General features: G+C 50.8%; 1 protein-coding gene across 1 annotated transcript in view; it reads right to left on the bottom strand.

Annotated features, from left to right (window-relative positions):
* Positions 1–4,509: 4,509 nt before the first annotated feature.
* The window catches only part of LOC115082227 (zinc finger CCCH domain-containing protein 13-like), a 61,472-nt gene continuing 49,866 nt past the window's right edge, over positions 4,510–16,115 (bottom strand). Inside the window, exons 2-3 of the mRNA XM_029586486.1 lie at positions 6,976–8,459; positions 4,510–6,549 (exon numbers count right to left, since the gene is read on the bottom strand). Of these exons, the coding sequence (XP_029442346.1) occupies positions 4,510–6,549; positions 6,976–8,459 (3,524 nt within the window). The remainder of the gene's footprint in view (positions 6,550–6,975; positions 8,460–16,115) is intronic.

Here is a 16,115-nt window from a genome sequence, read left to right as displayed (position 1 = left end):
GACGTGAATTAGCCCTTTCCTCTAAACATATGAACCCATGGTACACCCCTGAGTTAAAAATAATGAAAAATAAACTCAGACAGAAAGAGAGAATATGGCGTAAGGACCCATCTCCCCAACACACCTCTAGTTACAAATCTGCCCTTCACTGCTATAGACTCACCACCCTTAAGTCCAAACAGGACTTCTAAGCCTCAAAAATCCATGAATATATGTATAACCCTAAAGCCCTATTTTCCTATGTTGCAGGTCTCACCAAATCTGTCCCGCCCACCATACCTGACTCCGAAGCCTCCATCAAATGTGAAGAATTGGCACTCTACTTCCACAGCAAAATAGCGAACCTACTCATTAGATTCCCCAACACTCAGTACTCCATCCCCCCAGGTACTGGCCCATCCACTGCCACCCTCGTCTCCCTTGACCTCACATCCTCCAAGGAAATCAAATCCATTCTCAAAAAAATTAAACCTGCCTCCCACCCTACTGACACCGTCCCCACCAAAGCACTCCTGTCCATTCTCAATTCCATTGCCAAAGCGATAGCCGACATTATTAATTGCTCACTCTCCTCAGGCATAGTCTCCGACACACTCAAGCAGGCAGTGGTTAAACCCCTCCTCAAAAAACCTTTGCTAGACCCTAACGATCCTTCTAATTTCCGTCCCTTTTCAAACCTCCCGTTTATCGCCAAAATTATGGAAAAAGTAGTCAACTCACAACTCATGGATTACCTTAAAAGCCATAATATTCTTCACACCTCACAATTTGGCTTTCATAAGCACTTCAACATGGAAATCCTTTTACTCACCCTCTCTGACCACCTCCTCAGAGGAATGGACCAGGGCCACTGCTACTTCCTTGCCCTCCTTGATATTTCCTCCGCATTTGACACTATAAGCCATAATCACCTCCTCTCCCACCTTGCGGACATCGGCATCTCTGGCTTAGCCCTTCTGTGGTTCAAATCCTACCTGTCTAACAGAAAATTCTCTGTTAAAATAGGTAACGCTATATCCACCCCCCACTCCCTCTTACAAGGAGTCCCACAAGGCTCCTCCCTCTCCTCCACCCTTTTTAACATTTACCTCACACCCCTCTGCCAGTTCCTCTCAAACCTTGGATTAAAGTTCTATTTATATGCCGATGATGTTCAAATTATCATACCGGTTCTTGACTCTATCTCCGACGCCTTAAAGTACTGGGAATCCTGCCTTTCATCCATCATCTCCTTACTCTCTAACCTCCACCTTGCCCTAAATACCAACAAAATGGAATTGCTGAGGATGTGTGTGAGAGAGTGTGAGGGAGCCTGTATGAAGGGGTTGTGTATGTGCACTAGAGACAGGGAGCCTGTGTGTGTGTGTGAGAGAGAGAGAGAGAGAGGGAGAGAGGGAGTCTATATGTGTGTGTGAGAGAGAGGGAGCCTGTGTGTGTGTGTGTGAGAGAGAGGGAGCCTGTGTGAGGGGCAGTACTGAGAGAGGGATCAAACTCTGGGATTGGAGATAGAGTGGAAGGCGTTGAGCCTAGAGATGGAGGGGAGAGATACTGCAGGTGGAGGAGTTGGGGCCTGAGAGGGCAAAGTGGCCAGGGGAGTAGGGAGAGCAAGTGGAAGGGGACACTTACAGTGAATTTCTAGGGAAATTCTGCATCTTTAAGCAATAACTGTTTTCTGTATTAATTTAAAATGTAATTACTTAAAGACTGTCATGTAAATTGTGTTATTTTCACCAGTATAAAGCATGCAGAATTCTGCAGAAGTTTGCGTTTTTGTGCAGAGAATTCCCCAGGAGTAGAGCTTGCTCCAGTCCTAATGAATCATGGCCAGGACGAGGGCTGGTGCGACAGCAGATCAGGAGCGTTTGGGCCTTCCTGCTGCAATGATCTCTGCCTTTGCAAGGTGTCCCTGCGCCTCTGCCAGGCCCCAGGCTTTCTGTTTGGGATTTTCCCTTCAGCAGCCGTCCTGAGCCTCTCTCCCGCTTTCCTGGGAGGAAGCATCGGGGCTTTCAATGTCTCTATCCCATCCTCCCTGCCTCTCCCACCTTGCAAACAGACGCCGGCCCTGCCCATGCAGAGCAGGCCTTCAGGGGAAATGGTTCAGGCAAGCTGTGGTTTCTGCCTCGCCTACGGCCCAGGCCTGCCTTTTCCACGCTCCTCGCAGGGATGGCCTTGAGCTCGCTGCTGAGATGTGAGGAGCTAGGGCTGGGGGTAGAAGCCCTGGCAGGCGCAGCTCTGATGTGCAATTACTGCAGCCGATCCCCTTCATCCTGGTGACTGGCCCTGGGGAGAAGCGGCAGGCAGTGGATCAGAGGAAGGTCTTAGACAGTAATCGCTCCTGGCAGAAAAATCTATTGCAAAGTGGAAAAGAGCTTGCCAGCAGGTCTTGCTAATGGGAATACTTCTCCAGTAAAGAAAATGCCTAATTAAAGCTCCTCGCCTCTCTTTTCTGCAGAACATGACACAAATTGTGCAGATAAGGCTTTACTGCCAGGTATCTGTCCCGCTGCACAAACCCCGCCATTCTCGCAAAATCCTGCAGTTATTATTACCACGCCGTCAGGTTCTCCCCTGTATGCTAATCATTCTGTACAGCCTCTTACTTCTGGAACAGGGAAAATCTCTCTGAAGCTGTCTCTGACTGCTGTAGCCTTCCTAACGCTTTGGCAAACCACGTCCCAGCATCCAAAAAATAATCCAAAGGCGCCAGATCCCTGCAGAGCCCTGATAATGAAACTGCAAAGCAGGGAGGGCTGAATGGCTCCTGCAGTCCCAAACAGCCGGGGGTGGTTCAGGATGAGCTCCCAGGCTTTGTCCTCCCTGGACCTGTGCCTGCCTGCCCTTCACAATCCCACTCTGAAGGGCCTCAGCAATGCAGCCCAGATCCCCACTGCCCACCTCACGTCTGGATTTAAGGAAACTACAGCAAGAGAAGTTCCTAGAGCAAGCTTAGAGCAGGCGATGCTGTTTCACATCAGCTAGTCATACGAGCAGGGCTGGATGTGTCAAGATGCACACGAGGCCTCTGCCTAGGGCGGCGGATACCTGGGGGCAGCAGCCTGGCTGACTGGAGATTTGTCATCTTTCAGCTGCGCTGAATCTCACTGGGCAGGGACCGGCGCTCTCCTGATCCAGCCCGTCCCCTCCAGGCAGCAAAGGGGGATCATTATGGGGAGATTAGGAGGGCCTGAGGAGAGAGAGGCTGGGAGGTGAGAGGGGGGTTTATGTCTATGTGTGAGAGAGAGGGGCACATGAGCAGGAGGCAGTGCTCATGTGTATGAAAGAGGAGTTTTTACTGTATCGGCCCGTAAGTTATCAAAACTGTGTAGCCTGTCAGCTCTCAGGTCAGGAATCCTGGGCATGCAATATCTGTCACAGAAAGAATGTTTAAATTGCAACACCCCTAGACCAGGATGGTGGAAATGTTCCTGTATCCCTAGCCTATTACCCCCAGGCAAACCGTGCCCCTGTTGCACAGCTACCGGACCAGCTGTTTCACAAAACACATCAGCCTGTTCAATTAGCCTGTGTTCTGCCCCTGGCCAGACAAACAATGTTATGACCATTGGCAGTTTGTGGATAAAGAATCCTAGCACATCTTCTCATGAAAACTTCTCACAAAAAAGCAATTTATCTCCCAGAAAGCCCTAGAACTCACCTGGTCAGGAATGCTCCTGTGACTTCCATGCCAGGGTCTCAGAAACAAGATCCTCTAAAGCAGAGAGAGCTGATTAACCCTAGCAGAGCTCTGCCTCCCACAGCTGCAGGTCAGTCACGACTAACGAGCTGCTTCCCAACACGTTCCAGAGCTGCCTGTGCGTTCACTAACCTGCAAACCCACACATCAAAACCAGGGAACTGTGATCAGGGGTTTGAGCCTGCTGTGCTGCCCCAGGAGGGGTTTGGGACTTTTCTGCCACCCCGGGAAGGGGTTGAATTAGTCGCGTCGCCCCAGGAAGGGTTTGAGCCTGCCACGCTACCCCAAAAAGAGTTTGAGACTGCTTCCCACCCCAGGAGGGGGTTGAATTTCCCACATGGTCCCAGGAGGGGTGTAAGACTGCTCCACCACTCCAGGAGGGGGTTGAACTTGGTACACTGCCCCAGGAGGGACCTGACTCAGTTTCTCAGGGGTTTCAACAGTTCCTGCATGTACTTAAGTTAATCCCACCAGTCCTTAGCAAATTTGGATACCCTTATCCTGCAAGAGGCTCCCATTTCCAGCAAGATTATTTTATGAAAGAGAGCTGTCCACACCAACCCTTAGCATCCTCCATTAGTCAGTACCCCCTGCAGAGTTGGGATCCAGGAGGAGGAGGAGGCCTTAAAGAAGGGGGCAGTGTTATGACTATGGCTGCTGTGCAGTCTCCTCACCACCAGAGGTCCCTCTTGAGCACGCTCTCTTGGCTGGCCCAGTCCATCCTGCCTATCTGCTCTATGTCCTGGACTTCCTTCTTAACCCTGCCTAGCCAATGCCTCAGTGCTTCGGCATTGAGTTCTTTTGGGCTCCCTGCTCTAGCCTCCCAGTTCCCTCTGTGTCCTGGTTCCCTGCCTCGCTGCCTTCGGGCTCCCTGTCCGGCTCCCTGCCTTGCTGCCTTCGGGCTCCCTGTCCTGCCTCTTTGCCCTGCTGCCTTCGGGCTCCCTATCCTGGCTCCTTGCCTTTCTGCCTTTGAGCTTCCTGTCTTGCCTCTTTGCCTTGCTGCCTTTGGGCTCCCTGTCCTGGTTTCCTGCCTCGCTGCCTTCGGACTCCCTGTCCTGGTTCCCTGCCTCGCTGCCTTCGGGCTCCCTGTCCTGGCTCCTTGCCTTGCTGCCTTCGGGCTCCCTGTCCTGGCTCCTTGCCTTTCTGCCTTTGAGCTTCCTGTCTTGGCTCCCTGCCTCACTGCCTTCGGACTCCCTGTCCTGGTTCCCTGCCTCGCTACCTTCGGGCTCCCTGTCCTGGCTCCCTGACTCGCTGCCTTCGGACTCCCTGTCCTGGTTCCCTGCCTCGCTGCCTTCGGGCTCCCTGTCCTGGCTCCCTGCCTCGCTGCATTCGGGCTCCCTGTCCTGGCTCCCTGCCTCGCTGCCTTCGGGCTCCCTGTCCTGGCTCCCTGCCTCGCTGCCTTCGGAATCCCTGTCCTGGCTCCCTGCCTCGCTGCCTTCAGGCTCCCTGTCCTGGCTCCCTGCCTCGCTGCCTTCAGGCTCCCTGTCCTGGTTCCCTGCCTCGCTGCTTTTGGGCTCCCTGTCCTGGTTCCCTGCCTCGCTGCCTTCGGGCTCCCTGTCCTGGCTCCCTGCCTCGCTGCCTTCGGGCTCCCTATCCTGATTCCCTGCCTCGCTGCTTTTGGGCTCCCTGTCCTGATTCCCTGCCTCGCTGCTTTTGGGCTCCCTGTCCTGGCTCCCTGTCTCGCTGCCTTCGGGCTCCCTGTCCTGGATCCCTGCCTCGCTACCTTCGGGCTCCCTGTCCTGATTCCCTGCCTCGCTGCCTTCGGGCTCCCTGTCCTGGCTCCTTGCCTTGCTGCCTTCGGGCTTCCTGTCCTGGCTCCTTGCCTTTCTGCCTTTGAGCTTCCTGTCTTGCCTCTTTGCCTTTCTGCCTTTGAGCTTCCTGTCTTGGCTCCCTGCCTCGCTGCCTTCGGACTCCCTGTCCTGGTTCCCTGCCTTGCTGCCTTCGGGCTCCCTGTCCTGGCTCCTTGCCTTTCTGCCTTTGAGCTTCCTGTCTTGGCTCCCTGCCTCGCTGCCTTCGGACTCCCTGTCCTGGTTCCCTGCCTCGCTACCTTCGGGCTCCCTGTCCTGGTTCCCTGCCTCGCTACCTTCGGGCTCCCTGTCCTGGCTCCCTGCCTCGCTGCCTTCGGACTCCCTGTCCTGGTTCCCTGCCTCGCTGCCTTCGGGCTCCCTGTCCTGGCTCCCTGCCTCGCTGCCTTCGGAATCCCTGTCCTGGCTCCCTGCCTCGCTGCCTTCAGGCTCCCTGTCCTGGTTCCCTGCTTCGCTGCTTTTGGGCTCCCTGTCCTGGTTCCCTGCCTCGCTGCCTTCGGGCTCCCTGTCCTGGCTCCCTGCCTCGCTGCCTTCGGGCTCCCTATCCTGATTCCCTGCCTCGCTGCTTTTGGGCTCCCTGTCCTGATTCCCTGCCTCGCTGCTTTTGGGCTCCCTGTCCTGGCTCCCTGCCTCGCTGCCTTCGGGCTCCCTGTCCTGGATCCCTGCCTCGCTACCTTCGGGCTCCCTGTCCTGATTCCCTGCCTCGCTGCCTTCGGGCTCCCTGTCCTGGTTCCCTGCCTCGCTGCCTTCGGGCTCCCTGTCCTGATTCCCTGCCTCGCTGCCTTCGGGCTCCCTGTCCTGGTTCCCTGCCTCGCTGCCTTCGGGCTCCCTGTCCTGGCTCCCTGCCTCGCTACCTTCGGGCTCCCTGTCCTGGTTCCCTGCCTCGCTGCCTTCGGGCTCCCTGTCCTGATTCCCTGCCTCGCTGCCTTCAGGCTCCCTGTCCTGGCTCCCTGCCTCGCTGCCTTCGGGCTCCCTATCCTGATTCCCTGCCTCGCTGCTTTTGGGCTCCCTGTCCTGATTCCCTGCCTCGCTGCTTTTGGGCTCCCTGTCCTGCCTCGATGCCTTCGGGCTCCCTATCCTGATTCCCTGCCTCGCTGCTTTTGGGCTCCCTGTCCTGATTCCCTGCCTCGCTGCCTTCGGGCTCCCTGTCCTGGATCCCTGCCTCGCTACCTTCGGGCTCCCTGTCCTGGCTCCCTGCCTCGCTGCCTTCGGGCTCCCTATCCTGATTCCCTGCCTCGCTGCTTTTGGGCTCCCTATCCTGATTCCCTGCCTCGCTGCTTTTGGGCTCCCTGTCCTGGCTCCCTGCCTCGCTGCCTTCAGGCTCCCTGTCCTGGCTCCCTATCCTGATTCCCTGCCTCGCTGCTTTTGGGCTCCCTATCCTGATTCCCTGCCTCGCTGCTTTTGGGCTCCCTGTCCTGGCTCCCTGCCTCGCTGCCTTCAGGCTCCCTGTCCTGGCTCCCTATCCTGATTCCCTGCCTCGCTGCTTTTGGGCTCCCTATCCTGATTCCCTGCCTCGCTGCTTTTGGGCTCCCTGTCCTGGCTCCCTGCCTCGCTGCCTTCGGGCTCCCTGTCCTGGATCCCTGCCTCGCTACCTTCGGGCTCCCTGTCCTGGTTCCCTGCCTCGCTACCTTCGGGCTCCCTGTCCTGATTCCCTGCCTCGCTGCCTTCGGGCTCCCTGTCCTGATTCCCTGCCTCGCTGCCTTCGGGCTCCCTGTCCTGGCTCCCTGCCTCGCTGCCTTCGGGCTCCCTGTCCTGATTCCCTGCCTCGCTGCCTTCAGGCTCCCTGTCCTGGTTTCCTGCCTCGCTGCCTTCGGGCTCCCTGTCCTGGTTTCCTGCCTCGCTGCCTTCGGGCTCCCTGTCCTGGTTCCCTGCCTCGCTGCCTTCGGGCTCCCTGTCCTGATTCCCTGCCTCGCTGCCTTCGGGCTCCCTGTCCTGATTCCCTGCCTCGCTGCCTTCGGGCTCCCTGTCCTGGTTCCCTGCCTCGCTGCCTTCGGGCTCCCTGTCCTGGTTTCCTGCCTCGCTGCCTTCGGGCTCCCTGTCCTGGTTCCCTGCCTCGCTGCCTTCGGGCTCCCTGTCCTGGTTTCCTGCCTCGCTGCCTTCGGGCTCCCTGTCCTGCCTCCTTCCCTTGCTGCCTTCGGGCTCCCTGTCCTGGTTTCCTGCCTCGCTGCCTTCGGGCTCCTGGTCCTGATTCCCTGCCTCGCTGCCTTCGGGCTCCCTGTCCTGATTCCCTGCCTCGCTGCCTTCGGGCTCCCTGTCCTGCCTCCTTCCCTTGCTGCCTTCGGGCTCCCTGTCCTGATTCCCTGCCTCGCTGCCTTCGGGCTCCCTGTCCTGGTTCCCTGCCTCGCTACCTTCGGGCTCCCTGTCCTGATTCCCTGCCTCGCTGCCTTCGGGCTCCCTGTCCTTGCTCCCTGCCTCGCTACCTTCAGGCTCCCTGTCCTGGTTCCCTGCCTCGCTGCCTTCGGGCTCCCTGTCCTGGTTTCCTGCCTCGCTGCCTTCGGGCTCCCTGTCCTGATTCCCTGCCTCGCTGCCTTCGGGCTCCCTGTCCTGGTACCCTGCCTCGCTGCCTTCGGGCTCCCTGTCCTGATTCCCTGCCTCGCTGCCTTCGGGCTCCCTGTCCTGGTTTCCTGCCTCGCTGCCTTCGGGCTCCCTGTCCTGATTCCCTGCCTCGCTGCCTTCGGGCTCCCTGTCCTGGTTCCCTGCCTCGCTGCCTTCGGGCTCCCTGTCCTGATTCCCTGCCTCGCTGCCTTCGGGCTCCCTGTCCTGATTCCCTGCCTCGCTGCCTTCGGGCTCCCTGTCCTGGTTCCCTGCCTCGCTGCCTTTGGGCTCCCTGTCCTGGTTTCCTGCCTCGCTGCCTTCGGGCTCCCTGTCCTGGTTCCCTGCCTCGCTGCCTTCGGGCTCCCTGTCCTGGTTTCCTGCCTCGCTGCCTTCGGGCTCCCTGTCCTGCCTCCTTCCCTTGCTGCCTTCGGGCGTTTGTGTTTTCTGTTCAGTGTAAGTCTTGTCTTGGTATTGTCTGTCCTGCTGTCTCGGTTCCCTCAGTCCAATTCACACATACCTACAGTCTGTCTCACCCTTACCTGCACCCAGTTCCAGTGTTCAGACCACGCTTACTGGCACTCACATCCCCGCGTACCCCCATGCTGCTCCAGTGTTTCCCAAAGCTCACCCTTACCCCCACGCACCTTGTACCAGAGACTCCACTCCAGGCAGCACCTGACACCAGAGTCTCCTTTCCAGCCAGCACCCAGCCCTACAGACTCCAGACAGCCAGCACTAGAGATTCCTCTTCTGTCTCCCTATCCTGAGTCACCCCTGCAGGTGGTGTTCACCACACCGGGCGATCGCCCCACCGTAACACACGGGGGTTATTGTACAGAATGGTAGTTACTACCATAAGCATTTTACTGGGCAAACTGGATGGAGCATTTGGTCTTTTTCTGTCATCTTACAATGTTAATTGTAGTGTAAAACAACTTCATTTCTGTAGTGTAATATAAAAGATGAACACGTTTGCCAATTTGCTTCAGAACTGTATAATCAGTGGCACAGGACCTGCCTCAGAAACGTGAGGTCTGTGCCTTAGACCTTCTATTCCTTGGTGTCCAACCTGGGGTGCGGGGGATGATAGAACCAATAGTGCCTTAGGGGCGCCAAAATCCTAAATCAGTCACTGCATTCAACCCCCAGCCTCTACCCAGTTACCCAGTACTGCGTGGTTAGTGATGCGCAGTCCCCGTGTGGAGAAAGTAATGAATGTAAAGCAGAAGTGAGCATGAACCCCTCAGACACAAGGAGGGCTCTGTGTCCCCAGTACCAAGCTGCCTCTCACACACCATTAGAAAAAATAACCCAAATCCCACAAACTCTCCCCATCTGCTTCATTTAAACCTGACTGCAAGACACACAGGGCCCAATGTGGAGCTGCTGGCAGGAGGTCCAGCAGTGAGCTGGGAACCAGAGCAGTCAGGGCTGAAATCCCTCTGGTGAGTCACTTCACCCTGCTTTGCCTCAGAGGCCGCTGAAATAAGATGCGCTGGGCAGAGCACACAGTTTCACCCCCAGCTGTGTGCAAATGAGACATCCCAATGCAGCAAGGACTTTTGTGTACAAAAAATGTGTGCGCCCTACATGGAAATCCCATGCAAATGAGAGCATTAACATAACCTCCTAATGCTCTTTATTCTCTATTTCTCGCTACCTATCTTTCCCTCTCCTCTCCTGTCTCCCTTAGCCCTCCCCTCTTTCTGGCCTGCTCCCATCCCCCGCCCCCTGTTCATTGTAATTCCTCCTTTAATTGAGTTACTTGTAAACCGGCGTGATGTGCCATACGAACGTCGGTATATTAAAAGTTGTTAAATAAATAAATAATGCAGAGAGGAGCAGTGGCTGAACGCGGGTTCTCTTAGCACTGGAAAGGTTGCTCCTGGTCTGAGGTGCGGCGTCCGTCTATGGGCAGCAGCTGGAGTTCTGCTGCTGGGACCTGTACTCAGGATTCTGTGCACAAATCATACTTTCTGGGCAGAAACCTCGAGGGCAGGCCCCGGTACTCACGTTAAGAGCACAACAAGAGTTAGGGGCACAAAGTTGAGCTCCCTTAAATAGCAACATAAATCATGTTTTATGTGCACAAATGATGTTTTCCATGCATAAAAATGCTACCTGTGCAGAATGTTCGCTCAAAGCGGACGATTCAGTAAGGATCGCAGGAGAACGGGCCGCGCGCCCAGCCACCTCTCCTGGTCATGCTAAAAGGAGGCACTAGGGACAATTACCCACACCTAACGACTCCTTGGCCCAGGAGATGGTGGCCCTGTCAGCATTGGTTTCCAAACCCGCTGACAGCCATCGGTTAGGAAAATGGACACCGTTAAAATTCAGCATCCATTCTCCTAACCAGACCGGCCCACACATTTTTTAAAAATGTTTTTCTTTATTTATTTTTTTTTTTTTTAACATTTTTGGTTCCTCCGACTTAATATCACTAGGATATTAAGTCAGACGATGTACAGAAAAGCAAAAAATTCTGCATTTGGGCTGCTCATAAATTATTTATTTATTTTAAAGTATTTATATCCTGCCCCTCCAAAGTTCAGGGTGGGTTACAGGGTAACATACATAATATCATTTAAATAAACACAAAGTAAATAGTAAAAACAATAAACATACATAATAATAAGGGATAAAATAAAACAATTAACTTAACTTAAAATATCCTAACCTAAAAACATGAGATAAATACTGTATGAACTGAAGGGAGAAACTAAATTGTTAGGACTTACATAAGTCGGAATATGCTTGAAGGAAGTGATAATGTTTGATGGCTTTCTTAAATGTATTTTTATCTTGGAATAATCATATTTCTGGCAATAGAAAATGCGCATTCTCTGGTGGAAACTAATCTGGTAGTTTCTGGCGATGGGACTTGGAGTAATAGTTTGTTTTTGAAAGGAAGGTCACTGCATGGGTTGTAAATATGTAATGAAGCAGAGAGCCAGGAAGTGTTATTATTATACACAGGCGTGTGGAGGATCATTATCGTTTTATATTGCACACGCCACTTAACAGGAAGCCAGTGAAGTTTGTGAAGGACTGGAGAAATGTGATCATGGAATGTGCTATTGTGTAGAAGCCGCGCTGCTGAGTTTTGTAGTAATTGTAATGGACGGGTGTGATTTGTGGTAGGTAATCAATACTGGAAAGAATTAACGATTGAACCACTGTGCGAAAGGAGAAGGGGCAGTGGATGGAGAAGGGGCTTGACATGTCTTAGTAATCTGATCTTGAAGAGAGAGTTTTTTTAGAAGTGTTTTGATGTCTACATTTAGGTTTTGCTTTGTATCAAGAATCATTCCTAGATTGCGTACCTGTCTGTCTATGTTAATGGTGCAGTTGTCATGTTGAATGGAAGATGGAATGTTCTCGAATCAGAGATTTCCTAATATAAGTGTTTGTGAGGTTTAAACTTAATTTTTGATCATTGAAAGACATAGGGAGAGGAATTTCAGAGGGTCTGACCAGATGTATGTTTTGGTGGGGAAAAAGAATTGTATATCACCTGTGTAGATTCTGTAAGTTAGGCTAAGCGAGGATAATAATTGACAGATTGGGGTAAGATAAATGTTGAATGATGCAGTGGAGAGGGCAGATCCTTGTGGAACTCCAGTTTCTAGTGCAAATGGAATGGAATGGTTGCGGTTGATAAAGATTTGTTGAAATCAGTTGGACAGATATGATTTGAACCAGTTATATACTGTTCCTGAAATGCCTATATGAGAAAGGCAGGTCAGTACAATTTGGTGATTGATGGTGTCGAATGCTGCAGAAAAATGGCAATGTAAGAAATTGCAGAGTCGAATCCACGCAGGATAATATCAGTGCTGGATATTAGTAACATTTCAATGCTGTAATGCAGTCTAGAGCAGAATTGTTATCGGTCAAATAAAGATTGCTGATCGAGGAAAGATGTTAATTGTTTTAAAACAACTGATTCCAAAATTATGGTGAGGAATGGAAGTGATGAAATAGGTCAAAAGTCTGAAAAGTTTGGATTGTAACTTTATTTCATTTATTTATTTATTTGACGATTTTTCTATACTGTCGTTTGGGGTGCCATCACAATGGTTCACAGTTCACAAAAAATATAAATAACAATCTTATCATTCAATTAGTTATAACATAATAATAAAATAATCAAATACTAATATCCAAATAAAACTTAAAAACAGTCATATTTAAATAAAATCACTAAAAGCATAAAAGAGAGAAAATTCTAGTAAAATAACATTATAAATCCTAAAAATTTAGTAAAATGCCGCTTATTTGCTCATTGCAACTCCTTCCATTTATTTAAAAGCCTGTGTGTATAACCGTGTTTTTAAATTGCTTATAATCCTGTTGCAATCTCAGGTTAGCTGGCATTGCATTCCAGACATTTGGTCCGGCTAGTGAAATGGCCTTTCCCTGACCTGTGTGAGACGTGCTGTTTTTATTGACGGAATTGGTAGTAAACCTTTGTTGGTTGATCTGTGGAGTATGTAATCGTATTGTTCTGTTAAGCCAGGTTGTATGTTCATCATAAATCAGTTTGTGTAAAATACTGAGCACTTTGTATTGTTTGCGCTATTTTACTGGGAGCCAGTGTAGTTCCACTAATACAGGCGTAATGTGATCTTTTTTTCTACTTCCTGTTATATTCTTTTTAGGGATAGGGATTACAGCTGCAATTTTTAAGTTGTCTAGAAGAAAGCCGTTAATGAGTGAGGAATTGACTAAATTAGCTATGGAAAGTGCAATGTCTTCCTTAGTCGCTTTGAATAAACTGAATGAACAAGGTGAACAGGGATGTGTAGATGGTTTCATTTTGGAGATAATATTTATGATTTTAGTACTTGCAATGGTGTCAAAAGCATCCCAAAACTAGGTTATAATGGGGGGTGTAAATGTCGGGTGCGTAGTTATTTAGCTATTTATTTACAACTTTTTACTATACCGACATTCAAGACGAAGATTCTTATCACACCGGTTTACATCGAACCCAAATTGGAAGAGTTACAAATAACACTTATCTTCAAATCAAATCAATTAAAAATATGAACAAAGATGGGAAAATAAAGTGTAACAGGACAAAAAATGTATAACAAGAGGCTGATCAAAACTAAATTATAGACTATCTCCAAGCATACTACGGTTCTAGTGAAGGGCAAGGTGGAGGGGGCAGGGAGGGGGGTCAGGAGGGAGAAATTTCAGAGTAGTAAAGGCTAGAATAGCATGTTAACTGGAGTCCGCGTTGGATTTAGGCGTCCGTGTTAGTGTTGGGAGTCCTTGTTGATGTGAGGAAAGGCTTGTCTGAATAACCAAGTCTTCAAATTCTTTCTAAAGGTGAGTGTGCATTGTTCCTGGCGAAGTTCTGGGGGTAAGGTGTTCCATTGCGTGGGTCCGACGGTGGAGAAGGCGCATTTTCTCAGTGAGGGGTGGAACGTAGCCTTGGCGGAGGGGGTGAGTAGGGACATTTTGTAGGCAGTTCTGATCGGTCTGGAGGCAGTGTGAATTTGGAATGGTATGTTGAGCTGTAGGGAAGACTGATTGTGGATAGTTTTGTGTATGATGGTGAGGGACTTATAGAGGAGTCTGAAATTAATGGGAAGTCAATGTAGATTCTGGAGCATCTGTAAAGGTTTGGTGGAGGTTGTGTAGAGACAATGGTTCGGATTTTTTTATCAAAATAATAGCCAAATGAATTGCAGAGTTCAGTTTGAGGACTGACATCAGGGTATCGAGTTGAATCCTTATTAGTATTGGGCAGTTGTAAATTTTAGATCGTAAAATGTGCGGATTGGCCACCCATTTTACTTTCAGTATCCCGAGCGACATAAACATGCATTTGCATGTGATAAGTGCTATTAGTTTCCAGGGGGTTTGGCCATGCGTTTTGGACACGCTAAACCCCTTACAGTGTAAGGGGTAATAGAGGCACATCAAAAACATTCAGCCAACTGCATATTAAACAGTGCGCATGGCCGAGCGCACTTTACAGACCGTGCATAGATTAGCACACCTCCATGCAAATCCTATTTTAACGAGGGCATTAGCTGTGAGCCCTAATGCAAGGAAGTGTGTTCAAGGCCGGAAGCCTTAAGTCACTGTTTCTAATGTTGGGTGTGAAAGTGCTTCCATCCCTTGGAGGAGATATGCACTTGGCAGAGACACTGCCTACCAGGTGCCCATAGTTGCTGGGTCTATGTCAGGCCCTGACAGCTTTCACAGCCCAGGGGGGTCCTACCAGCCAATAAATGTTCCCCTGCACACAGTCTTCAGTTAATCAAGCACGCTTTAACAGTTCATTTACGCTCATTAACTTTAAAACCCAGGCAATGCAAGTGGCCAAGCCATCTTATTTCATATTCATTTGCATAATGTTTGCTGTCATTCTTTAATTAAGTAATATGTCTTAGCACGTGTAGGAGCAAATAACCATTTTTCTCAGTACACTCTCTGGCACCCAGGCCCTACTGAAGAGACACAGGCGTTGCCCTGGCATGCACTAGTGCCGTCGGCCACAGAATTCAAGCCGCGCTACCTGAATTGCACAAATCTTTTTCCAATTGATTTCCTGTTGGATTTTTTTTTTAGAGAATCAGTAGAAAAATGATCATAAAAAAGAAACATTGGGGTTTAAGAATCAAACAAAAGCAGAGAAAGAAAGACCCTGAAAAGGACTGCAAAGCCCAGCAACCAATAGTCTGATCTGCACAATTAGTAATGAGGCATCTTCCCTGCAACTGCGGGAAGGGACACAGTAACCACCAAACAAAATGATGCAGAAAGCATTGGGAGACTTTTACCTGACTCTTCAATTGCAATCTTTCAGGTGCCTCCTAACACCTTGGGTTCATTTTGCATTTTTTTTTTTGTGGGATCTTTTCCCTAACTGAAGAGCTGTAGAGATGAGGTCTGTAACAGCAATGGAGTACTCAGCCTAAACTTGCTCTATATTCTTCAATAGAAATCAGTGTTTTAAGGCTCTCTGTGGCTATAGGCAAATCAGGGCACTCTGGTGCTGAATCCTGTTAAACCAGAGAGTTCTGGGTTATTCCATCAGTTCTAGGCACAGCGCTTCCAATGAAAGAAGTGACATGCAGCTTGGGTGTTGAGCCAGATTCTTAATCCAAGTGGTACTACCCTCAGCTCCTGATCTCTAGCTTAAGTGCCTAGACCTGTGCCGTAGCCACAAGTGTGCCTGGGTGGGCAGTTGCCCACCCAATTTGGACCCAGGTCAGAACTGCAAGGCCATTGTGGGATCCCAACCCCACAATGGCAAAGAGGAGGACCCAGGACCAGCATGACCGGGTGTGCCATTCCAAGCATTTGCACGACCACGGAGCAGCATGCATGGGGAAGCGGCAAGCCAGCGTCAGCAGGAGAGGCTGTGGGTCTGTGGCTGGTTAAGTTCCGCCAGTGGCCCCCTCCTGCTGCCGTACGGCCCCCTGATCATACTGCTTGGGGGGGTGGAGCAGAAGCTGTGTGCAGGCTTGAATGTGTACGTTGGGGTGAGAATGGGAGCCTGGGTGTGTGTGTGTGGGTGAGAATGGAAGCTTGAATGTGTGTAAGTGTGGGTGAGAATGGCAGCTTGAATGTGTGTATGTGTGGGTGAGAACGGGAGCTTGAATGTGTGTATGTGTGGAAGAGAATGGGAGCTTGAAAGTGTGTATGTGTGGGTGGGAATGGAAGCCTGGGTTTGAGTGTGGGTGAGAATGGAAGCTTGAATGTGTGTATGTGTGGGTGAGAATGGGAGCCTGGGTTTGTGTGTGGGTGAGAATGGAAGCTTGAATGTGTGTATGTCGGTGAGAATGGAAGCTGGAATGTGTGTATGTGTGGGTGAGAATGGGAGCTTGAAAGTGTGTATGTATGGGTGAGAATGGAAGCTTGAATGTGTGTATGTGTGGGTGAGAATGGAAGCTTGAAAGTGTGTATGTATGGGTGAGAATGGAAGCTTGAATGTGTGTGTGTGTGATGAGAATGGAAGCCTGGGTTTGTGTGTGAGTGAGAATGGAAGCTTGAATGTGTATATGTATGGGTGAGAATGGGAGCCTGGGTGTGTGTGTGAGTGAGAATGGAAACTT

Source organism: Rhinatrema bivittatum, chromosome 1 (assembly GCF_901001135.1).
Source record: "Rhinatrema bivittatum chromosome 1, aRhiBiv1.1, whole genome shotgun sequence".
Taxonomy (NCBI): domain Eukaryota; kingdom Metazoa; phylum Chordata; class Amphibia; order Gymnophiona; family Rhinatrematidae; genus Rhinatrema; species Rhinatrema bivittatum.
This window is presented reverse-complemented; position numbering and strand designations above follow the sequence as displayed.